This window comes from Camelina sativa, chromosome 20, assembly GCF_030686135.1.
Source record: "Camelina sativa cultivar CO46 ecotype springtype chromosome 20, ASM3068613v1".
NCBI lineage: Eukaryota > Viridiplantae > Streptophyta > Magnoliopsida > Brassicales > Brassicaceae > Camelina > Camelina sativa.
This window is the reverse complement of record NC_141899.1, coordinates 10899563-10921018: the sequence shown is the minus strand read 5'-3', so window position 1 is coordinate 10921018 and position 21456 is coordinate 10899563. Positions and strand designations below refer to the sequence as shown.

The window sequence follows — 21456 nt, the reverse complement described above, 5'->3', positions numbered from 1 at the left end:
CGCAAGAGCTCGGTTGGCTGATGAATAATGGGGGCATGTCGCTGGCATTTTTCGCATTTAGCGACGACAATCGGATATCATTGTTGGCCAGTAATGACCATGCTTTTTGATTCGTAGTGCCAGGGCCCGGCCGCCCGAGTGGTTGCCTCCAGCTCCTTCGTGAGTCTCCATCATGACTTGCTCTATGTCGTCGCCGTGTATGCATAGCAAAAGGGTTCCTGACGCCGTCCACCAAAGTAGATGGTCTTTCATCAGGGTTTAGTGGGCAGATTTCGCCTTCAGTCGTCGTTTGGTCCATTTGTCCGTTGGTACATCCCCTTCGGCGAGGTATGCGTGGATTTTAACTCGCCAATCTGTCTTGTCGTTTTCTAAGGGAGGTTCGCATTGTCGGCGCGACGTCATCGTTCGATAGGTGGTTCAGATTCCATTCGGCTGGTTAAGAGCGAGGCATGTTTCGGCATGCGTTTTTCCTATGCTTGGCGTATCGATGCTTTCGACCGGGATGATTCGTCGAAGATCCGGATCTGATGTTGAGGCGAGTGCTGCTAAAGCATCGGCTGGGGCGATATCTCCTCTAGGGATTTTGATGAGCTCGAACTCGTCAAAATGTTTGGACAAGATCCTGACGACGTCAAGGTAGGCAGCCATAGGTTCGCTCTTGGTATCGTACTCACCGCTGGACTGGTTGGCGACGAGTTGAGAATCGCAGAAAGTTTGAATCCGCTTGATTTGCATTCCATTGGCAAGTCTGAGCCCAGCGATCAGTGCCTCGTACTCGGCGACGTTGTTAGTTGCCTGAAATTGGAGATGGAAAGATTGTCCCAAAATTTCTCTGGTTGGGGAAGTTAGTCAAATTTCTAACCCGGACCCGAGATGGGAGGATGCTCCGTCCACGTGTAGGGTCCATCGGTCATCCGACGGATTGGTGGGTGTTGGCTCGGCTTCTCCCAATGGTAATTCGATTAGAAAGTCGGCTAATACTTGAGACTTAGCGGCTGGACGAGTCAAATACTCGATATCATACTCGTTGAGTTCGATTGCCCACTTTGTTAATCGACCGGACTGGTTCGGACTGTGCAGTATAGATCGTAATGGCTGATTAGACAAGACGGCGATGGTGTGCAATTGAAAATAAGGTCGGAGCTTTCTTGCGGATGTGACGACTGTTGGGTAACGGGTTTCTGCGTCATCAAGGGACTTGCTTACGTAAAAGATGGGTCGTTGCTCTCCTCGATCGTCTTTAACGAGTACACCGCTGACTGCTGATTCGGAGACTGCGATATAAAGAAACAGGATTTCGCCGAGCTCTGGCTTTGCTAAGATCGGGGGGGGGGGTCGATAAATAACTCTTCAACTCCTTGAACGCGCTGTGACAGGCTTCGGTCCATTTGAACTTCCCTTTGGTTTTTAGGAGCTGGTAGAATGTAGGTGTTTGTCGGTTGATCTGGATATAAAACGATTCAAAGCGGCAATTCGTCCAGTTAATCGATGTACTTCCCTGGCATTTTTTGGCAATGGTAAGTTGATGATCGCTTTGATTTGCTTTGGGTTTGCCTCGATGCCTCGCCTAGATACTAGGTATCCGAGGAACTCTCCGGACTTGACTCCGAACGTGCATTTGGCCGAGTTCAGCTTCATTCCATATTTGTTCAAGGTATCAAAGCATTGTCACAGATGGGTAATGTGATCCTTCGCATGCTGTGATTTGACGAGCATGTTGTCTATATAAACTTCCATAGTCTGGCCGAGTCCTCAGCGAACAACTTATTGACTAGTCGCTTATACGTCGCTCCTTCATTTTTTAGTCCGAAGGGCATGACCTTATAACAATAGGTCCCCCTATCTGTGATGAACGATGTTTTTTCTTGGTCGTCCTTGTGCATTAGAATCTGATTGTACCCGGAGAAGGCGTCCATAAAGGTTAACAGCTTGTTTGCCTGCAGTTGCTTCGACGAGTTGATCGATCCTTGGTAGTGGGAAACTATCCTTTGGGCAGGCTTTGTTCAGGTCGGTTAAGTCTATACAAACTCGCCATTTACCGTTTTTCTTTTTGACGACTACCGGGTTAGCTAGATACTCGGGATACTTTACTTCCATGATTGACCCGGCACCGAGGAGCTTTTCAACTTTGTCATTTACTGCTTGTGATCGTTCAGGACCTAACTTGCGTCGCTTTTGTTTGACCGGCTTATGTGTTGGGTCGGCATTGAGTTCGTGAGTTTTGACGCTTGGATCAATCCCTTTCTTATCGGTCACCCCCCATGCAAACGTCGAGATGTTGGTTTTGAGGAAAAGTATTAACTCGTTGCGCATAGCTGAAGTTATGTCCGTGCCGATATTCATGCATCGTTTTTTATCATTCTCATCAAGATTTACTTCCTCTACTGCGGCAACGCCCTGCTGGACAGGGGTCGGCTTTCCGTCTGTTGGCGACGTGTTGTCGTTGCCGACCCGTTGCTTTGATTGCTATAACTTCTTTCCGGTACGAATCTTATGCTCGATCAAGAAGCAGGCCCTTGCGCTTTGCTGGTTACCACACAGCGTGTATACTCCTTTTGAGGTCGGGAATTTGACGACGGAACTGCTTTCATCTTGTGGAGCCATGGGGTGCCAAGGATAACGTTATAAATCGTTGGTTTGTCAATAACTGCGAACCTGAAGTATCTAGCTATTTCCCCCACGAAAATTGGCAGAGTGATAGTGCCGACTGACATAAGATGATCTCCATCAAAGCCGGTTAGAGAGTGGCATTCTGGCATGATGTCACTTTCGCCGACCTCCATCTTTGCCAGGACGTCTCTGAAAATGACATTGACTGAGCTTCTAGTGTCGACCAGTATTCTTGTTACTTCGTTTTCGCTGATTAGGAGCTCGACGACCAGTGGATCGTTGTGCGGCAAATCCAAACCCTCAAGGTCGCTGCTGTCGAAAGAAATTGGCATGCTGTCAGAGTCGATCTTTGCTGCCCAGGATTTCTTCATTTCGGCTTTCTTGGTGTAATCCCTGATCGATCTGACCGAATCATTGCATCCAGCTAGTCCGCCAATTATCATGTTTATTCGTCTTATCGTCGGAGGGCGTTGATCAGGCTTGCGATCTGTGTGTGGTCGCTTTTCATGACTATTATCATTTTGATCCTCCATCTCGTCTTCACTTTGGTCGGCGAGTATCTTGGAGTCCTTGACGAATTTGCGAGCGATGTTTTCGGTGCGTTTGGTGTCGTTTTGTCCAGGTCGGACTGTCTTGCTTCTGTCAGGCTCGACGTCTATTGTTCCTTTCTTGTACCGTTCCATCAAGACCTTCTGGAGGTAATGACATTCTTCGGTTGTATCGGTGGTGCTCTAGTGGTAGTCGCAATACGGAGTCGCGCTACTCTCACCTCTTTCCTTTTCGGATGTACTTGTTTTCGCCGATCGCAAAGGTTTGACGAGTTCGGTCTTGGTTTCTGGTGAAATGTTGCCGCGGTTCAACATGTTCGACCTTTAGAGCTACGGCTGCAGACTGTTTGGTTATAACACTTGTTTCCGCGGAATGCTTCTTTGCGTTAACAACTTTCTCTTCTTCGAGCTCGATGTGTTTTGCAGCTCGGAGTAGCGCATCGGCTATAGTTTCCACGTGTGTTAAAGACAACTCTTCTTTGAACCGAGAGTCATACCAAAGCGCGTTTCTGAGTGCAACGATAGCAGCAGCGTCCGGAATTGAGACGTTGACGACAACTTGTTTAAACCGTCCAATGAAGGACCAAAGCGATTCGTCTCGATGCTGAGTTAAAGCGTACAAGTCGGCGTGGGAATTCTTATTCTCCATCAGAACCGAGAATTGCTTCAAGAACTCGGTTATCAGCTCTTTGATATTGTCGATTGATCCAGACGGAAGTCGCGAGAACCAGCTCAAAGCGGTTCCGTTAGGTGCTCGGCAAATACTTGACAGGCCCTAGCGTCGTATTCTGCCGAGCTGAACTGTAATGGGCCGAGGGCCACGCCGAAGGTGAGCAGAAAATCTCGTGGATCGACCGTTCTGTCATAGTAACCTAACCTTGGTTTGACCGCTTGCTTTACTGCTGTTGAAGCGAGTCTCCGAGAGAATGGAGGTCGTTGCGTTGCTTCGAGCATGAGTTCGACCTCAGGTGCCTTGCTCGTTGCTTTATGGAATATTGTTTCCATTTCTTTCATCTTTTCCCTAATCTCTCTTAGTTCGGCGTCGTTTGTCCGACCTGCTACTTCGCCGCTTTGTTCGTTAATGCGTGTGAGGCAGGGTTACACTCCAGTCCACTGGTTTGCGTACGCGATCCTGGCGTTACTCTTGCCGAGAGAAAATTCATCGGGTTGTGCCAGACGTTGTGAAGATGGTTGATCTCATCTTGGGAATTGACCTGGGCTACGGTGAGCGCGTCCAACCGGTCGTTGGTTTCCATCTTCTTGTTGGTAGAGACGTGTTAAGATTCCGCGGAACAGCTCGTCGATGCTGGAGACGGGCTGACTATTGAGCAAAGTGAGTTGCGTAGGAACCTGCGTTGGTTCTGTGGTCGTCGGGGTCGTTAAGTTGGTTGCTATGATGAATGTCTCCGGGCTTTCTACTGTTACGACCTTCCTTGGAGCGTCCGGTGTTGGGAGGACTGTTTGCTCCGCTTGATCCATTGCTGGAGTAGTCGTTCCCCCTGACGAACCAGCTTCCTTGTTTCCTTCTTTGTCGGCTGTTGTCATCTTGTCTAGTCGTCGTAAGTCCGTTCTTCAATTTTTGTCAGAGAAATTTGTCTTGGCTCCCCCTACCTGGCGCGCCAAATTGTTGATGCCCAAATCAGTTACAATTAGAGTGTTTTAGTTTGGTAAAAAGGAGGTCGAAGTTCCCTTCTATTCAATCGGTGCCGAGGCACAAAAGACGGGTTACAACACAACCTAGACGAGTTACAAGAATGGACGAGAATAAAGGACGAGCTGCTAGCTCGTCGACTCTTGCTGGATGGGTTGAAACCTTGTACTTGCTAGACGAATTCTCTTGCCTTTTCTGCGATCCCCGCTTCGAAGGCCGTACGCCTACCCTTTATAGGGAATCTTGTCGGTTCGTCCCTCCAAAAAGACCAAAATACCCCTCCTCCTTAGGAGAGTTATTGTGGGCTTTTCTCTGGACCGGGATTCTTGTTAGGGTGAGGATCTACCCCTAACACTGATGCTTTGAGAGCCCGAGCTCTTTCACTGTAACAGACATTTTAACTTTCCTGTTCTTTGGATGCCACGCACCGCCTCCAGGAGCAAAAACTATCCTCGATTGCCACCTGAGGATTGGGCCTTTACCGGGGGGATCATCCAAGTCGGTATTCCTATCGGAAGCATCCGTTTCACTAAATTGGGGAGGACCCTCAGCTTCCATTTGATCTCCATACTGAACTACCATCTCATCTTCGAATTCCTTAAAAAGCTCATAAGCTGCTTCGGGCTCAAGCTCACCTCTTTCACACATATCCCCGAGCTCATTAAACTTTGTTTCAACTTTTTTCTTCAAGTCATCTTAATGAAAAAAAAAACAATTAGAGGATGTCCCTAATATTCATATATACGCATAACAAGAACAAAACCAATCTGTTTGCTAAACGACTCTACTGATACGACAAGCAACAAATCTAGCATTGTACCTTCAATCTGCCTTTTATTCCAAGATCTGAAAACCTGAATGGAACTATTCCCAACAATCGAAGTTTCAACGTCGTCAAAATATGGGATATATTTTTAATAAAAAATATATATATATATATATATATATACATTTTTTTAAACATTTAACAAATAAATTTTGAAGTTGAGTACTATTTACAACCATGCCATTAGCATTAATTATTAATTTATTTTTATTTAATTAATTAATATTAAGTTTTGATTTTGAAAAAAAGATTTTCTATCCTAATAAAATTTCCAAAACAATCGGAATCACTCCCTTTAACATTAATTATTAAGTTTATAATTAATTTAATTAATATAAAGTTTCCAATTAATAAACGATATTGATTTTAAAACCGGACCGGAAGGTGAACCGGAATTCTTTTGGGTTACTGGATCAATTAGTCGGACTGGTTGAACCACGGGTCTATTAGTTTATTGTTTGTTTACATTTTATGAATATAACATATACTTTTCTATAAATATATGAACAAAACATACATAGTTAAGTATTTGTGATCGATATAACATTCCTACTTTTAGTACACGTAGGAATTCTATACTACTAACAAAATACTTTCTAATTTCTATACTAACTTAAATATTTATATTTGTAAGGTTGTACATTTAAAAAGTATAAATTAAACATTAGTTACATATATAGTTATTACCACGGGTAAATATCTAGTATATATATATGGGATATAGTATTGTTGTTAGAAAGTTAGGCACTTATTATCTCTTGACCAAAAAAAAAGAAAAAAAATTAGGCACATATTAAATCAAACAGTTTTATATCTTTTGGTAAAAAAGATGATAGTATGGTTACTTTGGCAGTTATATATATTGTTGACAAAAAAAAAGACAACCCTTTTTTATATAATTTTTTTGCATCCATACTATTATTTGTAAAGTCGTTTAATCAATAAACCTTTGTTTTGTAAGAAATTACAAGGGTATATCATTGGATTTATTAATAAATAATTGATTTAATTAAAAGGTAATGACAAAATTTCACATTCCCTAAACGGATAAACACGCGGATCCTATTGACCAGTTTTCTTATTTTGAATCTTTAAATTTAATCCTGACCGTTCAAGTAAACTACATCTTAACCGTTATTTTCAAATCTAATCGTTTACCTATATCATTGGGCCGGGCCATGCGGCCCATATTCACAAACTAGAAAATTAAAACGGATAAATAACATCTACCACTACCTATATTTTAATAATAAGATTTCAAACAAATATGAGGGAAAATACCCGAAAAATACGCCATCTATTTTTTCTGGAAGTTTAATACCTGTAGTTATTAAATTGGAAGATTAATACTTGGTTTAATTTTCATTGTCCTTAAAAATTATGGTTTAATTTCTGAAGGAAGATCGATGCTTACGCCTTAACGCCTGTTAAATCTAATAACGGAATCGTAAACCATGGTTAAAAGATTAACCCACGTGCTTAATAAGAGGCAACTAAAGGACATTGTTGCCCTCTTCTTCTTCCCCAAATCAATTTCACAAGTCTAAGAACCCTAGAAGCTTAAAAAATCACAAAATCAAATTTGGTTTGAAAGAATAGTGAGCCAAGGTTCAGGGTCTGATGCGAATTCGAGCAAGAGCTGGGGTCCTCTTTGTAGCACGTGTGGTAGAGTTACGATTGTTGCAAAGTCATGGACCAATGACAATCCGGGTAGAAGATTCTATAAATGTGTTGTTCATGGATTCTTTAGGTGGGCAGATGAACACTCACCATATGGGTGGCAGAAGGCGAGCCTACTAGAGGCTAGAGATGAGATCAAGCAGCTGAAAGAAACTCTTAGGGCAATGAATGAAGAAAGGGTGAGTGGTTCGACAGAGGATGAAGAGAAGAAGAAGCTTGAAAATTCAGTAATGGCAGCTATTGAGAGGGAAAACATGCTTCGACAGTTCATCTTGCTGTCTTGGGTCGGTTTCATTGTTGTAATTGGGATGATTCTTGCAATGGGGAAGTAGGTTATGTTGGGAAGGTTTCGTTGTTGTTGTTTTCAGTTTACATTTGTGTGTTTGTAACTCTAATCTTATCAATGAAATCCAAAAAAAATCAAATCCAAAAACTTGTAATGTCATTCATTGCCGTTAGTTTGAACGAAAGCAGGATCCTAGCACCAAAAAAAAAAACAGGATCCTACGAAAACAAAGACAACATCCAACCTGAAATCATCCTACAAGTGAGTTTAAAACATAGATAGATTAATCTGACTTTTTCTCAGGCCGCCAAACATCAAACACCTTATCAGACCAAGGAGACATAAAAAAGACCGGCAGTTTTGGAGCATCGTCGTCCTTGCCACCCTTGCCACGACCTTTGCCTTTCGCCTTGCCACAACCATTTCCACGTCCTGGAGGACGACCACGTGCACGTCCTGTACCACTCTTTTTGTTGCTGGTGGAGCACTTGAACTTGAATGCTGCGGAACTTCTTGGTTTTGTGCAGATTGACTTCGTGTAACAGGTGGTGTCGATTGGCTTTGAGCAGGCTTCCACCTCTTTGGTGCATTGTGGATGCTCCAAGGATCATCATTATCCTATAACAACCATGATATCACATTCTTATAATAAATCAAGCTATCATCATTCATTCACATCTTAGTCAGATTACATACCAGACTTTTTCGTGGTCTGCCCCTTTTGCGTGGAGGAGGTAAGTGGACTGTTTGTTGTTTGCAGGTTCCCTTATTGTGACCCATTTGTTTACAGTTGCTACAAGTCACAGTTTTACCTTCTCTTGTAAGCTTAGTTGGATTAGTTGATGATTCACCTGGCTCCTTTATCCTATTAAACTTCTTTGGGCGTCCTCGTTTTTTCCTCTTATCAGGCACTTCAATTGGTCCTTTGCCCGTTCTCTGCCACAACCTTTCACCATTTACAGGTTCAGTGTTCTCCTTATATGTATCTTGCCAGACATCTGTTTGTAAATGTCTATCAACATAGCTACACATAAAACATTACATTAGTCGATAATCACATCTTTTGACAATATTCGTAGTTAAACATAAAGAAGAAGTTCAAAGTTACTTACTCTTCTGGGTCACGATTGTGTTCTGTGATGACATAGATCGCATGTGGACAAGGTATGCATGTGAGCTTCCACTGGTTGCAAGCACATTCTCTCTGAAGGAGGTTGACACAGAAGCTACCAGAACCCTCTAACACCTCATACTTGGTCTCACCACTTTTGAGGACTGAGCAAAACTTAGCTGACTTGCGGTTGGCTTCAAGTATCTCCATAATTTTTGGAGGAAACCGCATAATACATTTCATCGTCTTACCGGACAGCTTAGTTATGCGCTTCATGGATATTCTCCTGACTTCCTCAAGCATATTAATAACCGGTAACTTCTTGGCGTCCTTGATTGTTCGGTTGAAACTCTCCGAGAGATTGTTGCAAACATCCTCACAGCTAGAATGGTAACTGAAAAAAGCCCTGCACCATGTCCTCGGTTCTATTTTCATCAAATCCTCAGCTGCAGGTGGATCATATACTTTCAAAGCTTCCATATTATAAGTGAAATCCCCTACTGTTGAACTGTATGTGATGGCCCAGAAAAAGCTCTCATGTGTGTAGTCACCATAAACCTTCTTCCAATTGGCATATATGTGTCGAGCACAATGCCTATGCTCTGCATTTGGAAGCAAATCCCCAACTGCATTGATTAACCCCTTCTGCTTGTCTGACATAACAGTCAATCCATCACCAACTCCCAAATCCAAATCATTCTTCAGCTTATCAACAAACCAAGACCATGACTCATTGTCCTCAACTCTGACTATTGCCCAAGCAATAGGATAAATCCTATTGTCTGCATCCCTTCCAACAGCTGCTAGTATCGTCGTTATATTGATTAAGAGACTTTCTCAGGTTTATCTCTTTCTTGTTTCATCAGTTTGTTTCTTCATGTTTTTTTTAAAAAAATTACCAATGGACAGATTACGCGAGATAGAGGAACGCTAAAGGAGCTGCTGCCTGCTGAATTTGATTGGATAAACTAGAAGAAAATTGGCTACCAAGTGCTTGTGTAAAGGAGATTGAAAATCTCTGCTCGGCGTTCCTTTGGTCGGGACCTGACCTTAATCCTCGAAAAGCAAAGATATGTTGGTCTGACGTTTGTAAACCAAAGGAGGAAGGGTGGCTGGGTGTACAATCGATTCATGAGGTTAATAAAGTGAGCTGCTTCAAGCTCATATGGCGTGTTGTGTCGAAGAAGAACTCATTGTGGGTAAGCTGGATTCAAAGACAACTCATTCACAATGGCTCGTTTTGGTCAATAAAGGAAACCACAACTACGGGACTGGAGAAAGTGAGACGCAGGGGACCTAGTGCAAAAGATGATGTGGCAAAGTGGAGGAACAAAAATGGTAAATACAGACCATCATTCTCGTCGAAGGAAACTTGGCAGCTAATCCGGCAAGTGGGGCAAGTGAAACAGTGGCATAAAACAATCTGGTTCCATGGAGCTACACCAAAGTTTTCTTTCATCCTTTGGCTTGCTGCTCATAACAGTTTATCCACGGGAGATAGAATGGCACACTGGAACGGGGGTGTGACTCCATCTTGTGTGTTTTGTCAAGCTCCACTAGAATCTCTATCACATCTGTTCTTTGACTGCTTTTCAAATCCACTAATGATATTCAAATCCACGTTCAATTCATTTACAAAATCATTGGACTCCTAAATCTACTAATACTTTAAATCCATTAAAAACCTTCATTGAATAATACCCTTTAAAACAGGAGCTACCATCAAAGATTCTTCATGGATCCGAAACCGTACTGGATCAATTGATTGCCAAAAAAGAGACGATCCTATAGATTATCTGGTGAGACAAGAAGAAAGGCGCTCACGGGAAAAGGTTTTTTCAGGCGTTGATGGCATCTGATTCTTTAGACCTTATCATCTTCGCTTGTAGTTTCTGCATAAAAGCTGGATTGGCTTGGAGTCTCTGTTTTACATATGATGTTCTTATGTCCTCAGCAATCTTGTTTGCTTTCGCAGATTCCTCTATCAAACCGTAAAGAGTTCTCAAGCAGTCTTTCCTGTTTTCCTCTCGGTGTTCAAACCTGTGACAGGACACAAAAACATTTCATAATTCAACAACATTCTTGTCTCGTGAAAAAAAAGCTTAAGATTTATAGTTATATACCTCTCACTGGTGATTGTAAGCTCGTCTTTCCCCGAATGGTATCATTTCCCCACAAGTTCCCTTAGCCTTCGAGCCTGATTGTTGATGCCCAAATCAGTTACGATTAGAGTATTTTAGTTCGGTAAAAAGGAGGTCGAAGTTCTCTTCTATTCAATCGGTGCCGAGGCACAAAAGACGGGTTACAACACAACCTAGACGAGTTACAAGAATAGACGAGAATAAAGGACGAGCTGCTAGCTCGTCGACTCTTGCTGGACGGGTTGAAACCTTGTACTTGCTAGACGAATTCTCTTGCCTTTTCCGCGATCCTCGCTTTGAAGGCCGTACGCCTACCCTTTATAGGGAATCATGTCAGTTCGTCCCTCCAAAAAGACCAAAATACCCCTCCTCCTTAGGAGAGTTATTGTGGACTTTTCCCTGGGCCGGGCTTCTTGTTAGGGTGAGGATCTACCCCTAACAGTAGTCCCCCCCCTCTCGTCTCTAGTTTGTAGTCTTTAGGCGAAGGACTGTTTGTGGGACCGTCGGACTATGGACGAGATTAGAGGAAGTGAAAGGTCGCGCGTGAGTTCTTTCCTTTTTCGAGGTCTTAGGTCAAATCACGTTGTACGGTTGTGGTGCGCGTGAGTTCCGGAAGTCGTACCGTCGTTCGAACGCATGCTGTAATGATTGCGCCTCTAGAATCTTCCGCCTCTTCCTATAAATATTGCCTTCTTCTCTTTATTTCTCCTACCTTGTCTACGAGTCATCTTCTGCTCTCGATTCTTCTGGTATCCCTCCTCTTCTTCTTTTAAGTCATCTATTTTCGCTTTTTTGTTTTTGTTTATTCATCTTTGATGGCGTCCCCCGGATCCATCTCTTCCGACTCTGCCGAAAGTCATCTTCGTCGAGCGACCTCGTCGGATTCTGAAGGCGGCGACAGACCGTACCGCGATACTCAGAGATCATTACCGAGTCCTCGATCTGACTCATCCTCTGATTCTTCTCTTATTGTCGAGCTCCAGCGTCGGGCTTTTTCTGGCGCAGCGACGACGAGTTCGTCTCAACTCCCTTGCAAGATCCCCTCCTTAATCGACGAGGATTTGGACGAGTCTTGCATTCCCGAGGATCTGGACGAGTCTTGCATTCCCGAGGATTGCATAGTTATTCGGGGATCGTTGCCGATTATCCCACACGTCGCTGGGGCTAGGAGGCATATTTTATCGTTTGTTCCCCAGACGTCCCTTAAGCTTGATTCGGCTATAGATGCATTGAAGCTTGGCGGACTTTCTTCTCCTCTCCACCCTGTCATTATTCCGTCTCCGAGTCAGCGCCCTTGGGATGTCCTAGATGGTTATATATGTCTCTCAAAGAAACTGTTTTCTGAGTGCACGATCAAATTTCCTCTTCCTGTTTTCCTTATGTCGTACTTCGCCAACCGTAAAATGGCGATATCTCAATTCGCGATGGCGACCTTTCGGAACGCAGTTGGCATTTCTATTTTAGCCGATTCGGTGGGAATCGCACTTTCAGTCGAACATTTTGAGGAACTCACCCGGTTTATTGCTATAAATCAGAATAAAACTCTTGGGACCTACTATGTTGGTTCAAGGAGGCCAGTGCTCGTCGAGGGGACAAAGGGAAAAACCTACAACTGGATCGGGTCATACTTCTATGTGCGAGTGGTTCGGGGGATCCTCGAAGATCCTTCAATTCCCTTATACTCTGGGTGGAATCTTTCACCCGGTAGCCGACTTGCTTTGTAACTTCTTGTGCTTCTTTCTTTTACTTTCATGACTAACTCCCTCTCGCTATTTTGTAGTTTCTGTGCCGAGGTGTCTACTCCCTTACCCTGCTGCTTTCGCTGCTGAGGTTGATAAGATCAAGTCAACAGGTCCTTACGTTTGGCCGGGTACGACTCGATCGAAGAGGAAGACAGCTGTGAGAAACACCTCATCGTCAAGGACGAAAAATTCAAAGTCGACGAGTAAGTGTCTGAACGAGTTACGGGTGATAGAGTTTGATGTGACCTGAGGACGCGGTCACGGCACGGACGCGGTACGGTTGCGGCTTGAGCTCTCGGCCAAGTTTCGAACGGTAGAACTTTCCTCGGCACAGATTCTGGGCTTCGGATCTAGGGAAGAAACGAACGAGGGAAACATAGTTTGACTGGATTCAAACAAGCCGTTTAGGAGATACGTCTAGAAGCCACGAACGGATCGATCGGATAGTACGGGTGCGGAACGAACAAACGAATGGTTGCGGTGGAACCGTTGGTGGGGGCGAGTTGAGATGATTTAGTACAGAACTCGAGAACTTATGGCAGAGGACTCGAGGTTGCGAAGGGGAAAGATGGGAAGCAAAGTGAGGGGAAATTACGAGTGGATCGAGAGACGACACAAGAGGTTTGGCTCTCCTCTTGATACGGTCTCTAACAAGGTCGAACCCGATTCGAGGCTTGTTAGGATTTTCTCTAGGTTCAATCCCGGATTGAAGAAAGAGAAGAGTGAGACAAGTTTCAAGAATCTCTCTTGAAGAAAAGTTTTATTTTTATACAAGTCTAAGGAGGAACAAGGGCTTAAGGAGGGTTTAAATAGCTAGGTCTAGATAGGAGCTTAAGGACACGCGGATTCATCTTGATCCGCATATCGTCCTTTTGACGTGTCCCTTTTACAAAGAGAACACATCGCCACCTTTTGACTAACACGCTTAGCCACAAACACTCTCCAACGTTCACAAACATAAGGATCAAAAGAGAATATTCTCAAGTTGAAAATTAAACCAAAAATAAGAGGGAAAGAGAGATAACCGCCTTGGCCTTGCGCGTGAAGCAACTTAGCCTTTAGGCGTTTTGCATTTAGCTCCATGCCTCGTTAAAACCTTCTCCGGTAAACGCATTGGGACAAACCCGGAGTGAGGAAAAAGAGTACACTTCCTAGCTAAACGACTTAACCATCTTCACTCTTGGGTAAGAGTGAAGACTAAGCGGACTGAGCCTTCGGAGTCTTCATGGGGTGGCTGGCGTTTGAAGAATGTTCGGACAAATAGGTTGAGCCGCTGCTTCGCCGCCTTTTCTAAGCTCTTGGAACGTGTGGTGGCTCCAGGAAGGATTGTTGGAGCCTTGGCCGCGTCTGAAGAGGTTGCCCTGGTCGCGTCCGATGCGTCTTGGTCAGGCGTCTCGGTCGCGTCCGGCGTGTCTTGGTCTTCTTGGCCGAGGTCGCGTCCTGTGATCACATCAGAGTTCCCCTTTCTCTTTTTTTTTTTTTTTTTTTTTAAGACGTTGAAGTTATTCGGCAGTAATAGGACGTCTTAATTTGGAAATTCCAGACATGTCCTCTCGGCTTTGCTGACCTACTGGGACGTCGTCAACTCCGCTTTCCACTCCTCCTACTACGTTGGTCGTCCTTGTGATCCGTTTTAACGTTCATCATTCTACAGCTGATTGCGAGGATCAACCGGGCGGTTTCCCGATATGAGCGCGACATTCACGATTTAGAAGCCGCTGCTGCCAAACGTCCTGATCCATCCGCTGAGAAGGTCAAGTGGCTCACGGATCAACTAGCGACGGCCACGGGCTCGAACAGAAAGCTGAAAGAGCAGAATGAGAAGTTCGAACGTGGGTATAGCGGGTTGATGGCCGAGAAAGGCAATCTTCTTTCCAAGCTGAAACTTGCGGAAGATGCGCGTGACGAGCTGAATGCGAAGTTGGAGTCCGAGACGAGGAGGCTGCAGGATTGTCGAGAGGATTATGGGCATTATGTTAAAGTTTGTGCTTACCGCCATCTCGTTGGTCGTGCTCAGAGGTTGTTGTCGAAGCACAAGAGATATGCCGACGCCTTCGAAGCTGCCCGTCCGAAGTTTCTAGAATCAGGCCATCGGGGATGTACGTATGCTGGAAATACTCGTTGCAGATGGTCAGATTTCCCTCTTGACTGACAGAGTTATTGAAAGGGCCGAGGCTGTTGCTGTCCAGCTTAGACAGGAGGTTGAAAAAATCGATGTTCCTGACATTGTGGCGCGTGACTTTGATATGTCCTCGCACTTCGAGCCGCCCCTCCCAACACTAGAATGAAGCAGGTCGCCTGATTTTGAGGAGACTCGTCATGAGTGCGAGGAAGGGGAATCCAGCAACGAGGAAGAAGGTACTGATGATGAGGAGGATGCCTTAGTGGCAAAAAACGTGGGTACTGAGCAAGTGGAGATGCAAGGTCACGATGTCACCGGTCAGGAGGGGGAGCAAAACGTGCTGGTCGACGATTCTGTTGAGGTTGAGGATGGGCAGGTCGTCGTTCAGGGAGGACAACAGGATGATCAGCCTTTTCAACAGGATGAGCAAATTTCTGCCCAAGGACGAGCCAAAAGCTCTCCTGTTGTCGGGTTAATTTGAGAAGTTCCTAAATTATCTCTGTTGCCGTGTTCGGGAGGTCGGCTCTCCCTGTTCTTATCCTACTGCCGTGTTCGGAGGTCGGCTCTCCCTTTGTTGTTTCGACTCTTTTTTTTGTTATTTTCGGGGTTGGTGCCCTATTAACTTTCGATACTTATTTGCATTGGACTTCGTTGACATTAATTGGTTGCCCTTCCCCCTTTTTTTTTGGAAACTGTGCCTTTTGGATTGTATAAATGATCTTCTCTGTCCACTCCGATGCTAGTAGCGACAAGGTCGGCGCGGTTGCAAAGAGCGCGGGAACGACTTGCCATGAGGTCTGACGAGGTGATTTGTTGGAAACTTGATTATTATCACGCACGCATTCAACGGCTGAGGGCCTACATCGTTGCCATCCGTCGTTCGTTCAAGCGTTATTTCCTCTTCTACCGTACTGACGGGCTGGTAGAGTGCCTCAAGATTTTGATTGACGAAGGGCTCTATGTCCCGCGGTGGAGATGGGGCCAATTGCTGGACGAACGCTCTCGTCGTGAGGCGTTGTTCGCAGAGGTGGTAATACCCGACCTTGAGCCGGGCGACATGGAGGTTATCGGTCGAAGGTCGTTCAATGGTCTTGCAGATATTGATGCTTGCCGAGTTTGTATCGACGTGCTATGTCGTTATATTACGCAACTGGAGAGTACGAGGCACTACTTCTGTGAAAGTAACCGTGCGGAAGAAATCTGCGCGTACCTCGAGGAGATGGTTGCAGGAGGCGCGAACGTTCCGATGACGACCTAGGGATTGAATGATTAGGTTGTATGGTGTTCGTCGAAAACAGCTTTATTGAATGTTGTTGTTTTTTTTTATGTGCCGTAATGGGGTTGACACTGGTATCAGACTATTGTTGCTGTCTTTAATAAAGTTTCATTTTTTTTTATTACTTTATAGTACCTTGTATGATCTACTATGATTCATGATGGGCGACCTGTTCTTTTGTGCGAGTTGAGACTCGGCTTTCTTTTTTTATATATATAATTAGGTGCGACTCGTAATAGTCAGCTTATCCGTTTGTGCGAGTTACGACTCGGCTTTGTATAACCAGGGGCAATACGTAATAGTCGGTTTATCCTTTTGTACGAGTTGCGACTCGGCTTAAACAATACGTCGGAACGTTGAGTCATTACCGGGCCAGGATAATGATAAATAGTTTGTGAGTAGGGACGACTCATTCTTATGAGAAAAGAAAATTTATATTATTGGCAGCTGTGTCCCGTAAGACGGGACTGCCTACGTACCCCCTGATCAGGAGGGATCAAGCCGCTTGTAGTTCACATTACATGGTTGTTCAAACTATAGAAAAAACGAGCTGAACATAGCCGAGCTCGGTTTTTTTTTTTTTTTTTAGTAGTAGTAGCGCTTTAGATGCATCGAATTCCAAGACCTTGGCACTGGTTCGCAGCTCATTGTCAAAAGCTCGTACACGCCGGGATGGACGACCTTGGATACTTGGTATGGGCCTTCCCAATTGGCTCCCATTTTTCCGGCGTTTGGCTCAGCAGTATTTTCCCTGACCTTACGGAGGACGAGATCTCCCTCGTCGAAATGCCGATTGTAGACTTTCTTGTTGTAGTATTTTGCTGCGGCAAGCTGATAGTTCTGGATTTGCAGAAGTGCCTTATCTCGTTCCTCTTCCAACTCGTCGAGTCTATCCATAAGCATCTAATTGTTGAGCGCGGTGTCTTGGACGAGCATTGTTCGTCGGAGACTCGTACTGCTGACTTTAGCGGGCGCCATTGCCTCCATTCTGTAGGCTAGGGAAAACGGGGTTTGGTTGGTTGACGTCCTCGGGGTTGTTCGGTAGGACCAGAGCACTCCGTCGAGTTCGTCGGCCCAAGCACCCTTCTTGGCATCCAGCCTTTTCTTTAACCCGTCGAGTATAGTCTTATTCGTTGCCTCGGCCTGTCCGTTTCCTTGTGGATACCTCGGCATTTATTTTTTCAACTTGATTCGCCATCTTGCGCAGAAACTCTCGAATTGCAGGGAGATAAACTGCGACCCATTATCGGTAATTATTTCGTATGGGAGGCCGTGGCGACAAATTATATATTTCTAAACGAAGAGCTAGACATCCCTAGCTTTGATGTTGGCGTAAGACTCGGCTTCGACCCATTTGGTGAAATAATCGGTGAGGACGAGTATATATCGTTTTTGTCTGGAAGTCGACAATGAGCCGATGATGTCCATTGCCCAACGCATAAAAGGGTAAGGTGCTACGCGAGCTCGCAAGAGCTCGGTTGGCTGATGAATAATGGGGGCATGTCGCTGGCATTTTTCGCATTTAGCGACGACAATCGGATATCATTGTTGGCCAGTAATGACCATGCTTTTTGATTCGTAGTGCCAGGGCCCGGCCGCCCGAGTGGTTGCCTCCAGCTCCTTCGTGAGTCTCCATCATGACTTGCTCTATGTCGTCGCCGTGTATGCATAGCAAAAGGGTTCCTGACGCCGTCCACCAAAGTAGATGGTCTTTCATCAGGGTTTAGTGGGCAGATTTCGCCTTCAGTCGTCGTTTGGTCCATTTGTCCGTTGGTACATCCCCTTCGGCGAGGTATGCGTGGATTTTAACTCGCCAATCTGTCTTGTCGTTTTCTAAGGGAGGTTCGCATTGTCGGCGCGACGTCATCGTTCGATAGGTGGTTCAGATTCCATTCGGCTGGTTAAGAGCGAGGCATGTTTCGGCATGCGTTTTTCCTATGCTTGGCGTATCGATGCTTTCGACCGGGATGATTCGTCGAAGATCCGGATCTGATGTTGAGGCGAGTGCTGCTAAAGCATCGGCTGGGGCGATATCTCCTCTAGGGATTTTGATGAGCTCGAACTCGTCAAAATGTTTGGACAAGATCCTGACGACGTCAAGGTAGGCAGCCATAGGTTCGCTCTTGGTATCGTACTCACCGCTGGACTGGTTGGCGACGAGTTGAGAATCGCAGAAAGTTTGAATCCGCTTGATTTGCATTCCATTGGCAAGTCTGAGCCCAGCGATCAGTGCCTCGTACTCGGCGACGTTGTTAGTTGCCTGAAATTGGAGATGGAAAGATTGTCCCAAAATTTCTCTGGTTGGGGAAGTTAGTCAAATTTCTAACCCGGACCCGAGATGGGAGGATGCTCCGTCCACGTGTAGGGTCCATCGGTCATCCGACGGATTGGTGGGTGTTGGCTCGGCTTCTCCCAATGGTAATTCGATTAGAAAGTCGGCTAATACTTGAGACTTAGCGGCTGGACGAGTCAAATACTCGATATCATACTCGTTGAGTTCGATTGCCCACTTTGTTAATCGACCGGACTGGTTCGGACTGTGCAGTATAGATCGTAATGGCTGATTAGACAAGACGGCGATGGTGTGCAATTGAAAATAAGGTCGGAGCTTTCTTGCGGATGTGACGACTGTTGGGTAACGGGTTTCTGCGTCATCAAGGGACTTGCTTACGTAAAAGATGGGTCGTTGCTCTCCTCGATCGTCTTTAACGAGTACACCGCTGACTGCTGATTCGGAGACTGCGATATAAAGAAACAGGATTTCGCCGAGCTCTGGCTTTGCTAAGATCGGGGGGGGGGGGTCGATAAATAACTCTTCAACTCCTTGAACGCGCTGTGACAGGCTTCGGTCCATTTGAACTTCCCTTTGGTTTTTAGGAGCTGGTAGAATGTAGGTGTTTGTCGGTTGATCTGGATATAAAACGATTCAAAGCGGCAATTCGTCCAGTTAATCGATGTACTTCCCTGGCATTTTTTGGCAATGGTAAGTTGATGATCGCTTTGATTTGCTTTGGGTTTGCCTCGATGCCTCGCCTAGATACTAGGTATCCGAGGAACTCTCCGGACTTGACTCCGAACGTGCATTTGGCCGAGTTCAGCTTCATTCCATATTTGTTCAAGGTATCAAAGCATTGTCACAGATGGGTAATGTGATCCTTCGCATGCTGTGATTTGACGAGCATGTTGTCTATATAAACTTCCATAGTCTGGCCGAGTCCTCAGCGAACAACTTATTGACTAGTCGCTTATACGTCGCTCCTTCATTTTTTAGTCCGAAGGGCATGACCTTATAACAATAGGTCCCCCTATCTGTGATGAACGATGTTTTTTCTTGGTCGTCCTTGTGCATTAGAATCTGATTGTACCCGGAGAAGGCGTCCATAAAGGTTAACAGCTTGTTTGCCTGCAGTTGCTTCGACGAGTTGATCGATCCTTGGTAGTGGGAAACTATCCTTTGGGCAGGCTTTGTTCAGGTCGGTTAAGTCTATACAAACTCGCCATTTACCGTTTTTCTTTTTGACGACTACCGGGTTAGCTAGATACTCGGGATACTTTACTTCCATGATTGACCCGGCACCGAGGAGCTTTTCAACTTTGTCATTTACTGCTTGTGATCGTTCAGGACCTAACTTGCGTCGCTTTTGTTTGACCGGCTTATGTGTTGGGTCGGCATTGAGTTCGTGAGTTTTGACGCTTGGATCAATCCCTTTCTTATCGGTCACCCCCCATGCAAACGTCGAGATGTTGGTTTTGAGGAAAAGTATTAACTCGTTGCGCATAGCTGAAGTTATGTCCGTGCCGATATTCATGCATCGTTTTTTATCATTCTCATCAAGATTTACTTCCTCTACTGCGGCAACGCCCTGCTGGACAGGGGTCGGCTTTCCGTCTGTTGGCGACGTGTTGTCGTTGCCGACCCGTTGCTTTGATTGCTATAACTTCTTTCCGGTACGAATCTTATGCTCGATCAAGAAGCAGGCCCTTGCGCTTTGCTGGTTACCACACAGCGTGTATACTCCTTTTGAGGTCGGGAATTTGACGACGGAACTGCTTTCATCTTGTGGAGCCATGGGGTGCCAAGGATAACGTTATAAATCGTTGGTTTGTCAATAACTGCGAACCTGAAGTATCTAGCTATTTCCCCCACGAAAATTGGCAGAGTGATAGTGCCGACTGACATAAGATGATCTCCATCAAAGCCGGTTAGAGAGTGGCATTCTGGCATGATGTCACTTTCGCCGACCTCCATCTTTGCCAGGACGTCTCTGAAAATGACATTGACTGAGCTTCTAGTGTCGACCAGTATTCTTGTTACTTCGTTTTCGCTGATTAGGAGCTCGACGACCAGTGGATCGTTGTGCGGCAAATCCAAACCCTCAAGGTCGCTGCTGTCGAAAGAAATTGGCATGCTGTCAGAGTCGATCTTTGCTGCCCAGGATTTCTTCATTTCGGCTTTCTTGGTGTAATCCCTGATCGATCTGACCGAATCATTGCATCCAGCTAGTCCGCCAATTATCATGTTTATTCGTCTTATCGTCGGAGGGCGTTGATCAGGCTTGCGATCTGTGTGTGGTCGCTTTTCATGACTATTATCATTTTGATCCTCCATCTCGTCTTCACTTTGGTCGGCGAGTATCTTGGAGTCCTTGACGAATTTGCGAGCGATGTTTTCGGTGCGTTTGGCGTCGTTTTGTCCAGGTCGGACTGTCTTGCTTCTGTCAGGCTCGACGTCTATTGTTCCTTTCTTGTACCGTTCCATCAAGACCTTCTGGAGGTAATGACATTCTTCGGTTGTATCGGTGGTGCTCTGGTGGTAGTCGCAATACGGAGTCGCGCTACTCTCACCTCTTTCCTTTTCGGATGTACTTGTTTTCGCCGATCGCAAAGGTTTGACGAGTTCGGTCTTGGTTTCTGGTGAAATGTTGCCGCGGTTCAACATGTTCGACCTTTAGAGCTACGGCTGCAGACTGTTTGGTTATAACACTTGTTTCCGCGGAATGCTTCTTTGCGTTAACAACTTTCTCTTCTTCGAGCTCGATGTGTTTTGCAGCTCGGAGTAGCGCATCGGCTATAGTTTCCACGTGTGTTAAAGACAACTCTTCTTTGAACCGAGAGTCATACCAAAGCGCGTTTCTGAGTGCAACGATAGCAGCAGCGTCCGGAATTGAGACGTTGACGACAACTTGTTTAAACCGTCCAATGAAGGACCAAAGCGATTCGTCTCGATGCTGAGTTAAAGCGTACAAGTCGGCGTGGGAATTCTTATTCTCCATCAGAACCGAGAATTGCTTCAAGAACTCGGTTATCAGCTCTTTGATATTGTCGATTGATCCAGACGGAAGTCGCGAGAACCAGCTCAAAGCGGTTCCGTTAGGTGCTCGGCAAATACTTGACAGGCCCTAGCGTCGTATTCTGCCGAGCTGAACTGTAATGGGCCGAGGGCCACGCCGAAGGTGAGCAGAA

General features: G+C 45.4%; 4 protein-coding genes across 4 annotated transcripts; 1 reads left to right on the top strand and 3 right to left on the bottom strand.

Moving 5' to 3' along the window:
* Window positions 1-417: 417 nt before the first annotated feature.
* Window positions 418-2343, bottom strand: LOC147918706 (uncharacterized). Its single transcript, XM_087503654.1, has 4 exons — window positions 1900-2343; window positions 1348-1444; window positions 982-1274; window positions 418-795 (listed from the first exon to the last, which is right to left on the bottom strand). Exons 1-4 carry the CDS (start codon window positions 2341-2343, stop codon window positions 418-420), a joined length of 1212 nt encoding a protein of 403 aa, XP_087359780.1.
* A 4121-nt stretch (window positions 2344-6464) lies between these two features.
* On the top strand, window positions 6465-7647 carry LOC147918705 (uncharacterized). The gene is made up of 3 exons (XM_087503653.1): window positions 6465-6475; window positions 7034-7092; window positions 7235-7647. The coding sequence occupies exons 1-3, from the start codon at window positions 6465-6467 to the stop codon at window positions 7645-7647; spliced, it is 483 nt and encodes a 160-aa protein (XP_087359779.1).
* Window positions 7648-16578: 8931 nt separating this feature from the next.
* LOC147918704 (uncharacterized) lies at window positions 16579-16890 on the bottom strand. Its single transcript, XM_087503652.1, has one exon. It carries the CDS (start codon window positions 16888-16890, stop codon window positions 16579-16581), a length of 312 nt encoding a protein of 103 aa, XP_087359778.1.
* A 985-nt stretch (window positions 16891-17875) lies between these two features.
* Window positions 17876-19802, bottom strand: LOC147918703 (uncharacterized). The gene is made up of 4 exons (XM_087503651.1): window positions 19359-19802; window positions 18807-18903; window positions 18440-18732; window positions 17876-18253 (listed from the first exon to the last, which is right to left on the bottom strand). The coding sequence occupies exons 1-4, from the start codon at window positions 19800-19802 to the stop codon at window positions 17876-17878; spliced, it is 1212 nt and encodes a 403-aa protein (XP_087359777.1).
* Window positions 19803-21456: the final 1654 nt, after the last annotated feature.

What these genes read in the sequence shown, in the direction of transcription:
- LOC147918706 (XM_087503654.1), bottom strand. Translation starts at nt 2,343, where the DNA reads ATGAATATCGGCACGGACATAACTTCAGCTATGCGCAACGAGTTAATA. An exon ending in TTTATGGACGCCTTCTCCGG is followed by an intron (nt 1,445 to 1,899) that starts GTACAATCAGAT and finishes TTTTATATCCAG; the next exon opens with ATCAACCGACAAACACCTAC. An exon ending in GTCCAGCCGCTAAGTCTCAA is followed by an intron (nt 796 to 981) that starts GTATTAGCCGAC and finishes CTCCAATTTCAG; the next exon opens with GCAACTAACAACGTCGCCGA.
- LOC147918705 (XM_087503653.1), top strand. An exon ending in TAACGGAATCGTAAACCATG is followed by an intron (nt 7,093 to 7,234) that starts GTTAAAAGATTA and finishes TTGAAAGAATAG; the next exon opens with TGAGCCAAGGTTCAGGGTCT.
- LOC147918704 (XM_087503652.1), bottom strand. Translation starts at nt 16,890, where the DNA reads ATGGATAGACTCGACGAGTTGGAAGAGGAACGAGATAAGGCACTTCTG.
- LOC147918703 (XM_087503651.1), bottom strand. Translation starts at nt 19,802, where the DNA reads ATGAATATCGGCACGGACATAACTTCAGCTATGCGCAACGAGTTAATA. An exon ending in CGCGTTCAAGGAGTTGAAGA is followed by an intron (nt 18,733 to 18,806) that starts GTTATTTATCGA and finishes TTTATATCGCAG; the next exon opens with TCTCCGAATCAGCAGTCAGC. An exon ending in GTCCAGCCGCTAAGTCTCAA is followed by an intron (nt 18,254 to 18,439) that starts GTATTAGCCGAC and finishes CTCCAATTTCAG; the next exon opens with GCAACTAACAACGTCGCCGA.